Here is a 19,190-nt window from a genome sequence, read left to right as displayed (position 1 = left end):
AAAATTGCGTAAAAATATTTTTTATATTATTAATATTCAGAGATGAAAATGGGGACTAATTTGTATTAGTCGTCCGCTTTCCTCTTAACATTGCATCTTCTCACTTCATAGTCAAACCATATACATGTGAACAATGCAGTTCAAAAGCTATTATCTCCTTAAAAAGCCTTTTATGCACAGCAAGCTTAGAACCTAAGCTTAAGTACTTGAGTCTAGATTATTGTTTGAGTGTTAATAAACTCCACACTCCATAGAGGGAGTCGGGAAGATAGCACTAATGGCTTTGTCCCACTCACACACATACGGTCTTAAGCGACAGTGGCTTTCGAACAAGATAGGCTGTTGTATGAAAAGGGCTTGGTTAAGTGCGGTAGATAACTAGAATGTTTACTGTTTGAAACGGAACGTAGAAAGTTCATAATAGATCAGGATAACGGGCATAAAATTCATTTTTTAAGTGCTGGTCAATGATAGTGTTAAGTAGGGTGACCATGTGTCTCGCATTTTTCGGGAAATTCCGATTTTTTACTGGAAGTTGTACTTCTACCCAACGAATTTTTATTTTTCAATATCAAAATAAATAAACCATATACGGCGATAAATTGCTAAAACAGGTTAAAAACGTTGTTGGTAATTATATTGACATTGAATACCTGCTTTAAGCAACTTTATTTTATTTTAGGGAGATCAAAATTATATCTTGATGGATCTGCTTAATTAGGCCACTTAAAATCTAGGGACGATGGCAAGAGGCCCGACGGTATGACGTTGGTGCCTTGGAGGATGGGACGGCCGCTAGTCTGGGATGCTACATGCGTTGACACCCTCGCGCCGTCTCACCTTCCAGGCACCAAAAATGATGCTGGTCATGCCGCGTCCATGGCAGAAGACCTCAAACGCCGCAAATATGCCACCCTCGGCAGTAGTTATATTTTTGAGGCGTTTGGGGTCGAAACGCTGGGGCCGTGGGGGCCAAGCGCGCGCCGGCTTTACAGGGACTTAGCCGCGCGCCTTATAGACGCCACTGGTGACCAGAAGGCTGGCCAGTATTTTGCTCAACGCATTAGCATTGCCATTCAACGTGGCAATGCGGCCTGCCTTCTGGGCACACTGCCCATCGGCAGTGACTTGGAGGACGTGTTTTATTTATAGGACCTTTATTTTAAGTTTATTTATAGTTTTTATTATTATTTTTAAGTTTATGTATAAGTTTTTTAAGTTTAGTATTATTTATGTTTAGATTATGGAAGTTAATTATAGTAATATCTGTTAAATGTAAATATATACTTAAAATCTAGTATATATTTTGTAGGTATTATTTCCTAATTCAAATATACACATCCATAAAACCCTAACAATACATAATTACAACGTTCGGATTCCGTCCTGATTGCCAGATGCTATCGCATCATCATCATATCACGTCCGAATATAATGTATATGTTACCCTTTGTGTCCTTAATCAAAATACCCTAAATCTTATCAGCGGGGTCCTATTATGAACTTAGTAATTTCGGGTTTCGTCAACTCCCCGAGTTCCAATTTGATGATAACCCAATGTTCTCTCAGTATTCCAAATGAATGCTAAGTCGGGATAATATAAATAGGCTATTTTTTACTGGGTTAATTATGTAAATTTTACGGATTGACTCATGTATTTTTAGTGACTCGGGCTCCATTTTTTCAAGCACTAACAGTGCATGAGCACTGAGCAGCGGTCACGATAGCCGCGCGCTTTGCACGACGGATCTAAAATGTATGGGAATACCCGCGGATCCGGATCCAGATTCGGATAATTTCATACATTTCGGATCCGGATTGCATACTTGCCGCAAAACTAAGTGGCGAATCAGGTCATAATGCCATCTCTTTCACTCTTAGTTAGTTTCAACAAGGGTAAACGAGATAGCATTATGATCTCAGTAATGGCGAGTGACTAAAAATACTTGAGTTAAAACGTCAAATTAGCTTAATGTAGGTATATGACTGACGATAGTTTAAATTCGAGGTTTAGAAAATTTTATATTTTTTCTACATTGAATCACGAACCCTTTCGATCTTAAAATGAGAAAAAAGTCTCCCAATATATATTTTCATATATTTTATGTTATATAAGTCACACGAAACTAGCCACCGCCATCGCCATACAACCAACATGCGCTCTTATTTTAAAATAACATTTTCAAATAATATGAAATTTTACATGTACATTCTAGTAACATATCAATATGTCTGGTACATTGCTAGGAATTGTAATAAGGTCATGTGGGAAAAAGGGGGTCCCTGCTGTTTGCCATAAAGTTTTAAGTTATAATGTATTGTTTGTCCGCATTTTCCTCAAAACTTAACGGTTTCTGAGTTATGACTAATGATAATCTGACTATCATTACATTATGACTTTCAATAATTATGTCAAACAAAGGGATCCCGGGAAAAAGGTCAATAAAAAATAAATTTTGACCTCGGACTCATTGATACCTCGAGGTTACAGTTACATTAGTTCGTTCGAGCGATCAACTCGCCTCTCTCCGTCACCAATTGGAATCCGTCTGGACTACACAATGGTTCAACTTTGAGAATTTTCCCCTAAAAAGAGGGTTGATATTTTTGTTGGGAAAATTTCGTTTCGTTCGTTTTTAAAGGTAAAACTTTTGATGATCACAAATATTTATAGGATAAAATTAGATATTGAGCTACAACAATGATCCAATATACAATATACGTTGATGTATTTGACAAGCCTAAATAGAAGTAGAGGATACGAAGTTTAGTATAAAATTTTACCCGTTAGGCCTCAGCACACGGCGCGTAAGCGTAAGAGACGCGTAAGCGTATCGTAATACACGCGTAGAACGAAAGCGATATGAGCACGAACACATTCAAACAAATCCGCACACGAAGCGTCGGCGTAGTGTAATACAGGCGTAAAAATCAAAACGTCTGATGTAATCAAACAATAAAAAAATCTTCTTCATCTGACGAGAAAGTAAGATCGTCGATACATCCACTGAAAACATCTGACGCCAGTGACGCCATGATTTCAACATTTTCAAATAATTAGATTTAACTTATAAAACGATTATGCTTACGCGACGCTTGGTGCCTAGAACTCTATGCGTCTCATACTCGTAACGTTTTTACGACCTTAAACTGTTAAAATGATAGAATGCATGGACTTGGACCCTACAAACCAGCATCTATTTAGTGTGATACATACAACTTTTACAACAGGCGTTTACAATTGTTTAAAATTACTGCGTCTCAGCGAGAAGAAACGTAACGTAAGTTGTTTTAGTACAAAAGTACAGATATCAGTTATTTTTCTTTCTGATATGATGATGCATTAGCTAACTATATTTATTTCAGTTAACATCCTCATGGTCTTTTTGTATTTTCTTTTTGTAGTGGTACATCTTTTGTATTGCATTTTTGATATGTTTATATGACTGTATGGTTTCCAAATAAATTTAAAAAAAAGAAACGTCAGACTTCGGGTGACACTGGCTCATTCCTATGTCAAATAATAGGCATAGCCATCCAGCGGGGAATGTAGCCAGCGTCATGGACACCCTTTCGCGGGAGACACACCTAGGGGACTGTCCAAGTGTTCATAAATGGGCATTTTTACTTTATTTCGTTAGATTTAATTTAGTTAAGTGCATAATTTAATTTCAACGTTTTAAGTTTTCCGAATTCCACATTCATTCAAATTCTCAGATACTAAAACAAAATCGCATATTACAGTTAAATATATGTTATCCGTTTGTACTTGTAAATAATATGTTTATGCAGAGGTTACTTCTAAGAATTTTCCAAGCTCCTTTGAATGTGCTTTGAGCGAGCAAATATTATTTTACTAGCAAAAATAAATACAAAAAGAACTACAAACATAACATTTCTCTATTCCAAAGTAACATGAATAAATCCGTTTCTCAGAACTTCACGGATTAAAAACATGTTACAGAACATACTAAAAGCGGTATGAAACGGTTAAAATGATCGTAAAGAGCAATAAACATTCGAAGAGGCAATAAAAACATTTTGGCATGCAGGCCAGGAAAGTGGTTTTAAAGAGTTATTAATGGCCTCAGTGTACCGGTGACGTATTGTTGAGGGTGGATATCGTTTCCGTTACTAAATGAAGAATATTAAATAAAACCTGACACAAATATAAATGGTGTATCACAAGGAACCCGAAAGATTTTAACCACGCATTTCTAAGGCAAAAAAAAAGGAAATATATTATATTTAACTTTAAGTCAATTTTGCCCGTTTTTTTTTTCATTTTTTTATGTATTTATACATTAAAATCAAATGTTATTAGTAAACCTGTCACATATAACGAATTTTTACTTTTTTTTTTTGTAAAATCTAGTTTTTGTCAAGTATTATTTGTCACTCCTTTACAATTACCAATGAGGAATTTTTAGACTTCGTCCTATAGCCATCGAAAAGGCGTTTAGCACAAGTAACAATAAAAATATGTTTTTTTTTTCAATTGGCATTTACTCTGAAACTAGACAAAATGCAGAAAAGTTTATAGGACATTTTAGTCTTTAAATATGACCTTCTTCCTCCTCGCGTTCTCCCGGCATTTTTGCCACGGCTCATGGGAACCTGGGGTCCGTTTGACAACTAATCCCCAGAATTGGCGTAGGCACTAGTTTTTACGAAAGCGACTGCCATCTGACCTTCCAACCCAGAAGGTATACTAAGCCTTATTGGGATTAGTCCAATATGACCAGGAATACACTATTAAAATCTTTCGGGTTCCTCGTAAAACACCGTGTATTTATGCTTTAAACAAGGCTAAATTTAACTTATTAAATGAAAGCCTGAAGAGAAGATGATACTCGTAGTACTAACTAGATGCTAATACTTTTCTTAGATTGTAAAATTCAGCCATGTCTAAAGCGCTTACTTAAAATAGTTTTTGAAACGTTTATATTACCAGTCCCTAACGACGATATTCCTACAATACCTACATAAATACTTATAAATAAAGGTAAAACTATTCCTTCAATATTCTTTCAATAAGCATTTTATTTATGAATTGTAGGTAAGATCACTAAAAATCTTGAAAATAATGAGTTTGGAAATCTTCGTATTGTTCAGGGGTATATTTTTCAAACAATACTTAAAAGGCTTATAATATTTCCATGAAAACTGGCTAATAATATAAAAGTGAATATTAATTGAAGTACTCGTATGTACTCGTATTCCTATTAGTAATATTCTAACATTTCATTTCAAACACATGTCTAAGTATGTATAGACACACAATAAATTACAAATCATTAAAAGTGAAAGGCAACCCTACAGTAAACGCAACTATTTTTGGAGCGGAAGCGTTTTTTCGGCCTAGGCCGGTAAGTGTCGGTTTATTTAACCGATGTTTATTTGAATGTTTACGTTCTAAGGTTAGGTTAAACAAGCCACGTTTAACGGCTCAACTAGTTAACTGTAAACAGATCGTTAACGTTAAACAATAACAGACCCGAAATCTATCACGGAAAGGTAAACTTCTTGGAAATGCGTAACACAGAACTTAACACTAGGTTGAACAATAACAACGTAAAAGTATACCTTACATACATTATTGTAGATCGATAAATTTTATTTATAAATATTTTTTCTTTAAAACAGTAACCTGAACCAACTATTGGTGAATAGTTTCGGCTACCCGCCAATAGGTGGCGCTGCAAGGCAACAGTTAATAATTCACTTTTCCCAGAACAACACAATGCAAAGCCATAGTAAAAATTCAATCGTTAGTAACGTAAGCGGTCAAAAGGTTAATTAATACACAGATAGATTGGCTGTAAAAAATACGGCCATTGCCATAAAAAACTTGTAACATCGCGATATAAAATAACTGAGAAATATCAGTGCTAATTAAATTTTCACGATGAAGCAAGTAGTTACTCATCTTAATTTAATTTTGTGGCTTGTAACGGTAAAAACACTTTATGACTCTGGCGTTGATTTGGTTATTACACAAATCGACTGTTTCGGAGTTTTTTCTTTAGTAGTTTTTTATTACTTTGACCAATGACACGAGATTAAAACACGATAAAAAATCTTGTTAAATATCAAGTTGGGCTTTAAAGCCCGTCACAGATGGAGCGATAATATACATATATTAATATACCGTAAGATACCGACAGATGCAGACAGATATCTTATGGTATAGCCAAGCACCACACACGCCAACGATACCAAAATATATATCGCTGTCTGTCTAGCAACTTTGTAAGAGAGACCAAATATACCAAAAAATATCGTAATATACCGAACTATACAAAAAAAATGATATGACCGCCGACCTATTTTGTTTTTTTGCTTATTTAATAAACTCAAGTAACACAGAACGCGATGGTCACTTTATTTTAACTCGAAGAAACTAATTGGTGATCTCTCCGTTAAAATAAACGATTTGCTCTCTGATAGTCCTAATACAACTATTAAATTGGTAACGTGATTTTATGACATTTTCCGTAAAGCCAGAGATGTCAAAAGTGTCGGTCTAAGGGTGATTCGCCCAGGTATAAAAACTCTCATAAAACTAAACATTTGTCCGTTTTCACGACACCCGTCCAAACTTTCGAAACATGTCCGTCATGTTTCCAAACAAGTAAGCCACGTTAACTCCCGATAAACCCTAAAAGTCCTAAAACAATGTCAACAAAGTTCCACCATACGGCGGCAAAAAAAACTTTTGACAGCCACATTAACATGCCTGTCCCTTGTCCCAGGGGAGACGAGTTTCCCGTTTTTTACAAAATTAGCATTTTTCGTAAAAAAATACGATACATTTTTAACTGGAGTATTTAAAGTTCGAAATAAGCCTCGATTTTTTAAATTCAAGTTCCCAGTTTTGTATAAGATACAGTATTATAACATAGATAATTAATAAAATGAATAGAGTCCGCAGTTACGCAGCTATCTAACAAACACTATTTTTTTAAATATGGGATAGAGCGAGGCGAATCGGATCAAGCTAAAATCCGTTGATATTTGAAATATTGAATTTACGTCTTAGCCTGCATTTAAATATCAACAGTTTTTTTAGTCCGATTCTATTCACCTCGATCTATCCTAAATAGGGTAGAGTAAAATTATACCCGGCAAGCCTATTCCAAAAAGCTTGCAACAAAATTTATCTTAATCAAATAAGACATTCGGAAATTAAGATCTTTCAACTTCATTTAGGTAACAAAAATACCAGTTTCTAGTCAATTAAATATATACTCGAAAACAAACAAATATCAATTTATTAATATCTAAGTACAATGCTAAGACGTGCACAATGACCAAGCTACTTGAATCAATCATCTGTAAAATCTGTAGTTCGTAAACTAAACAATATATAGGGTTGCCATACGTCCCGTATATTCGAGACTGTCACCGTATTGAAGGATCGCGTCCCGTTTTTGTCCCGTATATCGAAACCGCTGTAGAATGCCGAGACGTAACGCAATTACTACCCCGATTACCCTATCAGTATCAGTTCCGAATAATTATGGCAACCCTACATATATACCTACTCCTTTAAGATGCCACAAAACTTCAATCAAAGTCTGAATACATCGCTTCGCAATCATTAATAACTCATGCTACAACAATATCAGACAAAGAACAGCATTTGCATTCATTGAAGAAACTCAAAATCATTTAAAAAGATTTCAACTCTTTAAGAGAAATAATCCATCACGAACAGAAAACTTCAAGAGGCATATTAAAGGGAATTTTATTTGAAAGGACTTAATCAAGCAAAGCATCTAAAAAGGTCAAGTATTCTTGAAGGTTCATTGAAGACCCGCTTGTTACGGGCGGGAAGTTCCGCTACTTGCCGAGAGATGGCGCTAGTAGTTCTGTGAATGCAACTAAGTTACGTCTTTGAAATCTTTGAATCGTGTTAATCGTCTGACATAAAATACGTAATGCGCTTAGTGTTTTTTTTATTTATTGCATAATTTAATTTAATAGAGTACTAGTGAAGCATTATGAAGTTTAAAATTATTAAACGAATAAAACAAAACGAGGCAGTTATGTTTTATGGTTTTTGAAATCGATTCGGTTTTACGAAAGCTACAAATCTGTTCAGAAAAGTAGCAATGAATACATAACGACTGACAAACGAACAATGCCAGATCATTTTCAAAGGCATAGCAAAAACCGCATACCTATTTAAAAATACTTTGACAAAAACATGAGCCGGTAAAAAGAAGCAAAAGACGTTCCAAAATCGTGTGCGCCAGTCACGTTTCTATGGCCAGCCTCGGTACGGGCACTTTCTAAACACAAACCCGACCCAAAAGGGATTAAAAATCTCCATTGATTTATTATCGGTCCAAGATAACATATTTCGCGTCGCTGCTTTTTGACTCGATCATAATTTCACTCGTTTTGGAGCACGCCCCGGTAATAAAATTAAGATACTGCTTTGACTGTATGCATTAAGCTTTTATGAACCTAAAGTAGTTATTTTAAAGCTTAAACGTTGGAAATTCACTCGATAAGCGCCAATATAACACGATTTTGTGCTTTTAAAAGTATAAAAGTGGAGCTAGGCGAGTCCTTATATAATTTCGAGCGAATTTTTATGAATGTCACAGTCAAGTAAATTATAGGGTTACAAATCTTTTTTACAAAACTCTAATCTTTTTAAGTCAGGCTGTCTAAAGAAAGACATGGGTTAGAAATATTGCAACTCATAAATTTCATCAAATAGTAGATAAGAAAATCTAGATTCAGTAAAAGTTTACTAAAAGATAGATTCGATTTTGCATATATAACTTATTTTTTTCTGATGACCTGTCTGGCCTAGTGTGTAGCGACCCTGTCTATGAAGCCGATGGTCCCGGGTTCAAATCCTGGTAAGGGCATTTATTTGTGTGATGAGCACGGATATTTGTTCCCGAGTCATGGATGTTTTCTATGTATTTAAATATTTATAAATAATTATTATGTTATATATATCGTTGTCTAAGTACCCTCAACACAAGCCTTATTGAGCTTACTGTGGGACTTAGTCAATTTGTGTAATAATGTCCAATATTTTTTTTTATAGGTAATTTGTAATTTAGATAAATTATGTACGTAAGATATGTAGGTAACAATTTAGGGATTGATTTATAAATATAGTAAATGCGAAAATAACTCTTTCTGTTACCACTTCACGCTTAAACCGTTACTGAACGGATTTAGGTGAAACTTAGTATAGACATAGTTTGGGACTCGGAAAAGGAAATGACATAGTTAATTATGATAATCATTATCTTTCCACGCAGACAAAGTAGCGGGCAGAAGCTAGGCAATTATATAAAAAGATAATATATAGGTGAGGAATGAAAGATATAGGTAGATATTAATTTGTTTTCCCCAAACTTACGTTAAATATTAAAACACTTGGATTTTCAATTCAGTCCTATAACTAGGTCACTGAAAAGTTTTTGACTTTACGTAGGTACAGTCAAGGTGTGATAAAAATATGTACACACTACCTTAATATATAGGCAATAAGGTCGTGTATACATATTTTTGGCACTTTATCCGAATCGATATTTAATAGCTTGACTGTACCTAAATTCCTATAAGTCTCTAAAAAGTTTTCGGCTTTACGTAAATATAAAACGTTATTTGATAAACGAAATAACACGGTCTGGTTGCGTTCTCCATATCGTATCTATATTGCCAATTACGATGTCGGGTTCACTGCTTGCCGAGATACGGTTAGGATGTAAATAAGATTGACATATTTCACGATTTTAATTCTAAGTCGGGGATGGGCAAACTGAAAGTTTTTGGAATAGAGAAAATTTTAGAAATTAGGCAGTCTATTTTTATTTTAATGCCTGCTTAAACTCTTTCTGATTATGTTCATTAAAATACCTTGAAAAACCATTTTAAAATACTTTAGATAATAACCGTCATTTTACTTAAGAAAAATATATAAGCTGACATTTTCGCAACGGCGCTTTCGTATTTTTCTCGTGATAAAGGTAGCCGTGTTCGCCTCGCCTTTGCTTCTAAACTAGATTATTACCGAAGTTATAAAATTAATCTTTCAAAAGGATTTAAAGTTAAGACGCAAGATTAGAAATAATTTCATTCTGTGATCAAAATTCGCCAAAGAAATTAATGTGGATCTGCCAGATTATCATTTAGTTTTTACGTTACTGAATGGTTTTAAGCCAACAAGAATAATAACATTTTTGACACAGTTTTCCGTGGAATTATAATGTGTTTAAACAAAAACTGCTTGCGACATTCCTAACGGCGACTACGAATTCTCTAAGCTCCCGTTTGGACTTTCACCGTACCATGCAAATGCTATGCAAAATAAATCATGTAAAAACGTTTCCTCCACATTTATCATTAGGGCAATTCATAAATTGTACGTTCCGCTGAAACTTATAACGTTGTCTCGGAATTCCGTATTTTTGGCTTCGGTCCAGTAAATTAAAGGAAATAGTGAATTTACGAGGATGCGATTACGAACGATCGCCGGCGGCCAAACATCGATACGTGATGTTTATTACTGGAAAAATATCTCTTATCAATATAGGTTGTCTGCAAGATATCACTCTCTAGCGAGAAGATAGCATATTGTCTGCATCTGTTTAGACAATATGCTTTTTTTAAATTGAGCCCAATTGGGGAAATACCTCCACCTTACAGAAAACAGCAGCCAAATAACACTAGACCCTACTCATAGTGTCATGTTCCTGCCGGTGAGAAAGGTTGCCAGAGTTCTACGAGGGACGGGTTTAGGGTCGGCAACGCGCATGTAACTCCTCTGGAGTTGCAGGCGTACATAGGCTACGGAGACTGCTTACCATCAGGTGGGCCGTATGCTTGTTTGCCACCGGTATAGTATTAAAAAATATATATATTGGGGTGTGCAATAAAGAGTATTCTATTTTATTATGTGTTTAACTATTTTTAGGAGCAGTTGAATTGTAGAAAGAAAAAAACATCTCTATATTTAGTCGTTGTTAGTTTTTACAGTGTTTTCAACCTGTCTCACAGACATTTAGAAGTTTATATTATATTATAACTATAAAACTCTTTGTTTTTTAATGAAATTTTATATTTTTTTATAAGTCCAGAAAATGATTTGAAAGGGCAGGCAATGATTTAAAAAAAAGCGATGAAATAGGATAGATAGGTTCGCAATGATACTTTGAATGTGAAAGAAAGGTAAAGCTTCAATATCGTATTTTTATAAAAAGTTCTAAGCTTCCTTAAAGTTGAAATAATACTCTGTTTTTATAACAATTTTTCCGGAACAAAAAGCCAAGTTCCGTAATTCTCTAATGAAATTACCTACATTTTCCTCGTTACAGAAATTTACCGAAGTGATGATTACATTAAGTAGGTGCGCTCCTAAAATTTCTGTCACAAATCAGTTAACATTACATTAAATTCTAAATTTAAAATAGCACCGTTTAACGATTAACATTTGAAGTCTTTTTGAGTCGTTAATTGGTACATCTATTTTAAATTTGGAATGTGTGTGGTCCGTGACATTTAATACCGTCCTAATTGACGTGGATTTGACGGGGCCCATAAAATCGAATTACTTGTGTCGGGGCAGGACTGATAGTTTATGGTGAGTTCAACTGTCGGGGGAACAGTTATTTGCGGTAGCGTTTAGGAGATGAAAGTGATTTTCGAATAACTTGCTTAAATTGTTCTTGGTTTGTTATCTATGTTAGGTACTTATTGTTAAGTATATTTTGAAAATGTATTTTTTTCCTTAAAAATTGCTAAAAAAATACTGGTGGCCTATGGATTTGGTTTTGTGAGGTCGGTTTTTATAATTTCTTTTAATTTGGCATCAACAATTTTAATATTATTTTGACTTTTTTTGCAAAGTTTACGAAGTACATCGTTTTATTCAAATTTATAAGTACCTAAATTTATTTCGGTTTTATAAAGAAATATTAATTTTATTTCGCACATAGCCGTAATAACAATTATTCATCGTCCGTTGATTTAATAGGCCAATTACGTACTCACGCATAAATTAATAATTAATCACAACCGCACATAACTCATGAATGCAAGTGTCAGTTGCTGTCAACATCACAATAACTATTATTCATGAATAAACTTACCTAAAACTATCAATATGAAACACAGGCTAATGTACAAGATCATCAGGATTCTTTGGTAACTAATAAACTAAATATATCACACGCACAGACAATCATCTACGTGATTGTTGAATTTTTTTATCACAGTTCACATCACTAACTACACAGATTCGGCCACACTGCGATCCCATCAGGCCATCACTACGAGCATTTTTTGTGCTCAACAGGACCACAACTTTTTTCGGTCGTCCAACTTAAACTTTCGGTCATCGTACGTCGTCGTAATCGACGCACTGGTCACTTCCCATCACTAATGAACACTGTATTTAATTCAGATTCGAATTCGGAATATTTTAATACACTTTGAGTTTGTTTCTGTTTTATTGTACGATAGTTTTGCCGGAGCGAGCGGCAGCGGTCCGTCGTCGGTGGCGGTCGGGACCCAACTGGCGTGAAGTTCGTCGGGATTGGTGTGGAATGCGCTGCGCATGGTTGCCACACCGACTCCGCTCGGGTGAACCCGGCCGAAGCGAAGAGGCTCACATTAAGATTACACCCCAAATAGCCCGTGTAGTTTTAATTCGGCCGGTTCACAGAACCAGTAACAGTCGTGCATTGTTGGTGGCGTCGCCCTCGGTATGGCATCGCTCGTTTTCATAACATGACAGAGATTCTACTTTCCGAACCTTCCGTCTCTGTCGCTCGAGCGTTCCAAATTTAAGTTATAAAAAAAAACAGGTAAACGCATCGGGCTTACGGTCCCGAGACCTATTATTATTATTTTTTTTTTTTTTTTTTTTTATACCACGACGGTGGCAAGCAAGCATACGGCCCGCCTGATGGTAAGCAGTCACCGTAGCCTATGGACGCCTGCAACTCCAGAGGTGTTACATGCGCGTTGCCGACCCTTTAAAAATCTGTACACTCCTTTTTTGAAGAACCTCATACTGTAGACCCTCGGGAAAACCTCGGCAGGTAGCTCATTCCACAACCGGAGCGTGCGCGGGAGGAAGTTCCTCTTAAACCGCACAGTGCGTGACCATTTAGGTTCTAGGGTGTGAGGATGAACACCCTGCCGACGGCGGGCGGTGCGGTGATAGAAAGTAGCCGTGGGCATCATTTCAAACAATTCTTCAGAGCACAGCCCATTGTACAAGCGGTAGAACACACATAAGGAGGCAAAGTCTCTCCTTAGACTTAAAGGTTCAATACCGCTTGTGAGTTTGGGATCGTCGACGATTCGTACAGCACGTCTTTGAACTGAGTCGAAGGGCCCAAGCTGGCATCCAGGTGCTCCTGCCCAAAGGTGACAGCAATACTCCATATGGGGTCTGACTTGCGATTTATAAAGTAGCATAAAGCGATTTGTAAAGTTGTAGTAAATATCGAAGTTTGGTACAATCTTCAATTAACGCTTTTGTGTGGGGATAGGGATCAAGTTTCATCCGTGGTTTAAGCTTTGTAAAAACAAATTTGTCTTTAAACTCCACACATGATAAACAATAACTATAAATATGGCTGGTGCACCGCCAGTTTTTTGCGACTTGGCTTGCTACACTACCGAGTGTCTATAATACCAATTTCAGGATTTTGATAAATTTTAAGTACCAAAAATATGAAAGTTTCTTCAGAATCGATACTGTACAAAATAATCGCCAGAAAATCGACTTGAATAAGAGTAAAATTAATTAAATCTTTATAAGTTCTTCAATAGATATCCGATAATCGATAAGCAAAAAAGCCACGAAGTAAATTAACTCCTGGCAAATCTTTATCTTTATTAGGTGTTCGATTTTATATGATTAACTTGCGGTACGTACGATTTCAATTATACGTCTTATCTTTCATCTTAGCTTTGTGCCAGTACCATAATGTCGTAAGAGCATTGATATTTGAAACTCGTACTACCTTTTAGAATATAACTATGAACATAGACGGGCCACACTACGTTTCTTAATGTAGCCGTGATCTTTAAATGTTTTAATGGGGTTGTGAAATTGATATCAGATAAATTGGTCATGACATTGTGTAGCATAAAAACACTTTGATAATACTTAAGCTTTTTAAATTAATAAACAGTAAACCTACCTGCTTTATGCTTGTATGCGAATCAGCATGAATTACATTTTGTTCACTTGATTGAGCTTACACTAAGGTATGGTAAAATTATGCGCTCTGATTTTCTACGAATATTCGCGAAAAAATAATATTTTCCGAATCATACAATATTTTTCCTGCGTTAATTTTGTTTTGTATGAAATTGGTCGAGTTTACTCAATATTTTTAATTTACATAATTCATAGCAAAGAAAAAATAGTAAAGTTATATTTGTTAAGTAATTTTAAAATAATATTGTCCCTAATAGTAATAAGAAACATAATTTACATAAGGATATACACATTCTTCGTTAGTTTGATGACGTATCCACGTAACTACGACCACATATCTTTGTTTAAATTAAAATTAAATTATTATTAAATTAAATTATAATCTTTATTTCAGACCAAGGATCCATATTTTGTTAGTAATGTACATAAAAATATATAAAGAAACATAGAAACTAGTGTTAGTGTATAACATAGAAATAAAAATAATTTTATGTGTTATGTTTAAGCATGGTTAATGTCATGGTTGACAACGAAACTCAACCGTCTGTTGTCTCAGTTTTTTACACTACTGGACGGTTTTTGGGGGTGTTTTTTACCCCCAAAAACCACCCCGTAGTGTAAAAAACTAAAGGTCGCTATCAGTCAGTAAATCTAACCGAAAATGGGATAAAAAAAATTGCTCGTTAACATCTCTGGTCACCAACTTTTTATAAACTTATCTAACGGTTAAGCCACCTTATTTTGAGGTTACTATAGCTTAAAATAAAACGACTGCTTTTCGAAATCATGACCAGCCAAATGAGCTAAGCTAAAATGCGTTTTGGTGAGAATACAAAAGACCATGTAAGTGATATTGGATACCATAGATAAATTGCCAGAAAAAACTCAAAATTTTAAAGGTAAATATAAATTTAAATTGACTACAGACAGAAATGAGGTAGGTATAAATAGAAATTTAGTTACTTATAATTGTAGCACCGCTCACAATCTTTCTGTTTAGCCTTAAGGTTGACTGGTACATAATGCCTTATGGAATTAAGTCCGCCTTTTGTACTGTAAGTTTTTTTTTGCAATAAAAGTTCAATAAATAAATAAATACTTTTTATCTCAAATTTGAAGACTTGGAACGAGGTACTGTCACCGTCTAATTTTAAATTTTTCACTATTAAAATAACCTTGGCAACATCAAGTACCTAAATATCAATGTCGTTTTTTTATGAACTTGGCTATTGCACTAACAGTAATAAAAATGAACTTAATTAAAAACTGTTCGAAGTACGTTCCAATGCGTTCCAGATATTATTAACTTATTATGACATCTCCAACCGCAGATATAATAAATTATAAATAGCACAATTCAACTTAGCAGTAAAAATCGAAATTGGAATGGTTCAGCATTTTAAACCGTAAATAATTTTCGTCTAAATTTCACGGCGCAAACCCAAAATCGTCTACTATTAGTAAAAACGCCTCTGCATTTGAAAAAAGAACAAAAAACCAGGTAAGGTCGGGGCTCTATAGAATTACAAGGTATAACAAACTTACTTGGTCCCCTCGGATTGGTTCAATTTTTGTATTATAAAAGGCAAAGCGACTAAAACATTTGGTTACAAATTTATCCACTGGCAAAAATAAAATTGTGGTTCTGTAACATGCATAAAATTTCTATCTGTCATGGTGTATACGAATTCAAATAAACGAACGAAATTTCCATTCTATCTATGCAAACGAAATATTGTCGCTACATATTTAAATATCGAATGCTTCTGACAGTTGTGTTTGATTGCTTTTATTTCATTTGTTTCCATTCTGTGGTGACAATTTATTGTGAATTCAATTAAGTGTTTACCGTATTATCATTTGCGATAATTAATATGAGAGTTTCTTATTTTCAGTGCACAAACTAGTTATGTAAGCAAAAGTTTTTAACCTTTTGTATGTGTATGATAAGCATCCTGGCCGCATTTTTAGTAATCTTTTTGTTCTTTTTACGAGAACAGATTCTGCTCTTCTTTAGGTATACAGCACAACGGAGGTTTAAAACCCACTATTTATGACTACCTCACACAAAAATCAAATACGGTAGAATACATAATACAGACTGCTTCTAAAATTTTCACTATTTTAAAAACTTTCAGTTTGCCCTTCGTGCCCGACTAAATCGTGGAATATGTCAATCTTGTGTAAGTAGTTTATTATGATTTTCTTTTTGGCTTCTTTTCTGGTGAAGTAACACGAATAAGTTATTCTATTGTACGTTAGACATGACCAGCGCTTTTCGTTTTGAAAGTGGACTAGTTTTTATTTACATTGTATGACTCAGTTAACTTTCGGCGCATACGCATCGAAAGTAAACATGGCCGACTGACTGACAAGCTTAGAGCGAGTTCACATTAGGCGTACAACAGTTTTTTTTTGTTAGCTGTCAGCGACGTACCTAGGTGCTATCTGCCGTAATGTGATCTCTTTCTTTACAATACAACTTGTCCGCCAGTAAGAAGGAGGAAAATTATACTCGTCCCTTTCTTTTGGGTGCTATTACTAGCGTAAGACAAAGACAGTATGATTCCCTCTGTCTATGTTTGAAATGAGACAGTTCTGGGCCAAACTAGAGTAGATATAGGAATAGGACAGTAACTGAAGCCGTAAATGTTATTTTGTTAGAATATCCATTTCCCGGACATTTTTGCCAAGACCAACTTTTCCGTTTCATGAAACCAATGTTTGAAGACTGACACCAACAAATTATATCATATCATATGTTTATTCCTAATAGTTCATATTATATGTCACAAAATTATAAGCTAAAACATAATTACAAAACACATAGGTATATAGGCAGGGACTTAATTTAAAAAAATCATAAAAATATATTAACATAAATACTCTTCATTGCACATCTCGTGTTATAAAAACACAATACAAGTTACAAATCTACGAACAAAATCAATTTTAAATATGTATTTTACTTAAACTTTGAGTTAAGGATTTTTTAAGTTAAATTATTGGTATCTAAAACGATGTTCTGACATTCCGTGAAACGGAAAAAATGTCTCCTAAAAACTGTCCAGCGACAAGATTAAAGACTTTTAACATATCGCTGGATATTTTCTGTTATCTTGTTGCTAAGAGTGACAGGGAAATAGCATATACCTTTCTCTGTCCTTCTCCGAAAAGTGCCGGCGACCGGATAGATACTCTTAGCCGAAAACCGTACGTTGAATGTGCCCGAACGTTCGGGCGTGACGTCTCACAGGCGTTTTTATGGTGTGGTAGGTTTACTTAGTGTAAACAAACACATCGTTGGCCACCTGGCGGAATGTTCACACAATAGATCGTGCCATTCACGATGACGCGCGCCTTGACTCGTAATTTCATGTAATAAAAGGTTATATTTGATAAAGATGACAGGAACTATATCTGACGACCAGTTTGGCCTAGTGGGTAGTGACCCTGCCTACGAAGCCGATGGTCCCGGTTTCAAATCCTGGTAAAGGCATTTATTCGTGTGATGAGCATGGATATTTGTTCCTGAGTCATGGGTGTTTTCTATGTATTTAAGTATTTATAAATATTTATATATTATATATATCGTTGTCTAAGTACCCTCAACACAAGCCTTATTGAGCTTACTGTGGGACTTAGTCAATTTGTGTAATAAAATAATGTCCTATAATATTTATTTATTTATTTATTTATATCTTCAACACTGTTTTAAGACGTATACGAACCTTTGGGCCTATTCGAACTTACACTGACATCAGTTATATCTGAATCATGTCAGTCGGGTATCAATATTAGCACGAGCGGTTAAACAAATAACTATTGATTTGTTCCAAAAGTTGCTTTTTATTTCCTTGTCAATCAAAAACCCAATTGAATTAAGAAACAACTTATTACCAAAAACTAATTAGCTAATTACGTTTCCGTATCCGTCGATTGTGGGAGGTCGTCGGTTCGACGCTCGACTCGGCCCGGACACAATGGGGTCTCGCTCTGTTAGTGTCTATAAATAGCGTCACTAATCGAATTTGGTCTTAGACGGGAAATATTATAGTTTGAGGACAGGGGATAGGTTAAATGATATCTATAGGAAAAACGTACCTATTCAATTGGGTACTTGACACATGTTGAATATTATAAGAAAATTTAGTTAAATGGATAGAGCCATTCCATTATAAAAAAGTGGAATTTGAAAAAATATATGGCGATTATAAAAAAATACAAGGCTCGTCTGAAAACATTTTTTTTTTTTTGTCTTTTAAAAATAGAAAAAAAAAATGGTGCCATTCGATTCCTTACATTTTATTGAAAAATAAATTGTGTGACATCTATACACATAAACGCAATATTTCAGGGTCAAAATGGCAATTTCCTTGATCTTCCATACATTTAGGACGGACTTATATAAGTGACGTCACATGTCACATCACATTATCATTTTGTTAGAGGCGTTTCAATCGTCGAGTGCGAGCGTCAGACTTTAACTCTCATTTCTGACCTTTGTGTTGCTTAAATGCCATGAGTCCCATATAGACATTTGATCCTAAGATCCACAGAGTTCCTTGAATATTCTCGAGGCTGTGTAAGTTAAAATTAGAACCCGGGGGCCAATTCGTACATTTCGACATCAAAATAATATCATACTTGTCCATAGGTACAATGTATTGGCGCGACAGGCGCGAGTGAGAATGTATTAAGTTTGAATTGGCTTTCGAGATGATTCTTGTCATTCACACGAGTCACAAATGCATTGTGATAATGATTTACATTTTAATTTATTTAATTAATAACCTAAACTGTTATCCTGGTGATTTATTTCACACAAAAAAAAAACTTAATTAGATTAACTACATAAACCTAAATACATCTAAAATTAGAAAGATTTTCACAAATCCAAGAACAGAAAGCAAATAAAAGACATTTATTCGACAAACACCTCCACTTCTAGAGCTCTGACTCGCCCCGGGAAATAGGA

The 19,190-nt window shown here is 34.9% G+C and overlaps 1 protein-coding gene across 1 annotated transcript in view; it reads right to left on the bottom strand.

Moving 5' to 3' along the window:
* LOC133530606 (uncharacterized) overlaps nt 1-12,772 on the bottom strand; it is a 60,125-nt gene extending 47,353 nt beyond the window's left edge. The window contains exon 1 of the mRNA XM_061868591.1: nt 12,126-12,772. Within this exon, the coding sequence (XP_061724575.1) occupies nt 12,126-12,168 (43 nt within the window). The 5' untranslated portion in view covers nt 12,169-12,772. The remainder of the gene's footprint in view (nt 1-12,125) is intronic.
* Nucleotides 12,773-19,190: the final 6,418 nt, after the last annotated feature.

This window comes from Cydia pomonella, chromosome 23 (genome assembly GCF_033807575.1).
Source record: "Cydia pomonella isolate Wapato2018A chromosome 23, ilCydPomo1, whole genome shotgun sequence".
NCBI lineage: Eukaryota > Metazoa > Arthropoda > Insecta > Lepidoptera > Tortricidae > Cydia > Cydia pomonella.
Note: the sequence above shows the minus strand (reverse complement) of the source record. Positions and strands in the feature narration are given on the sequence as shown.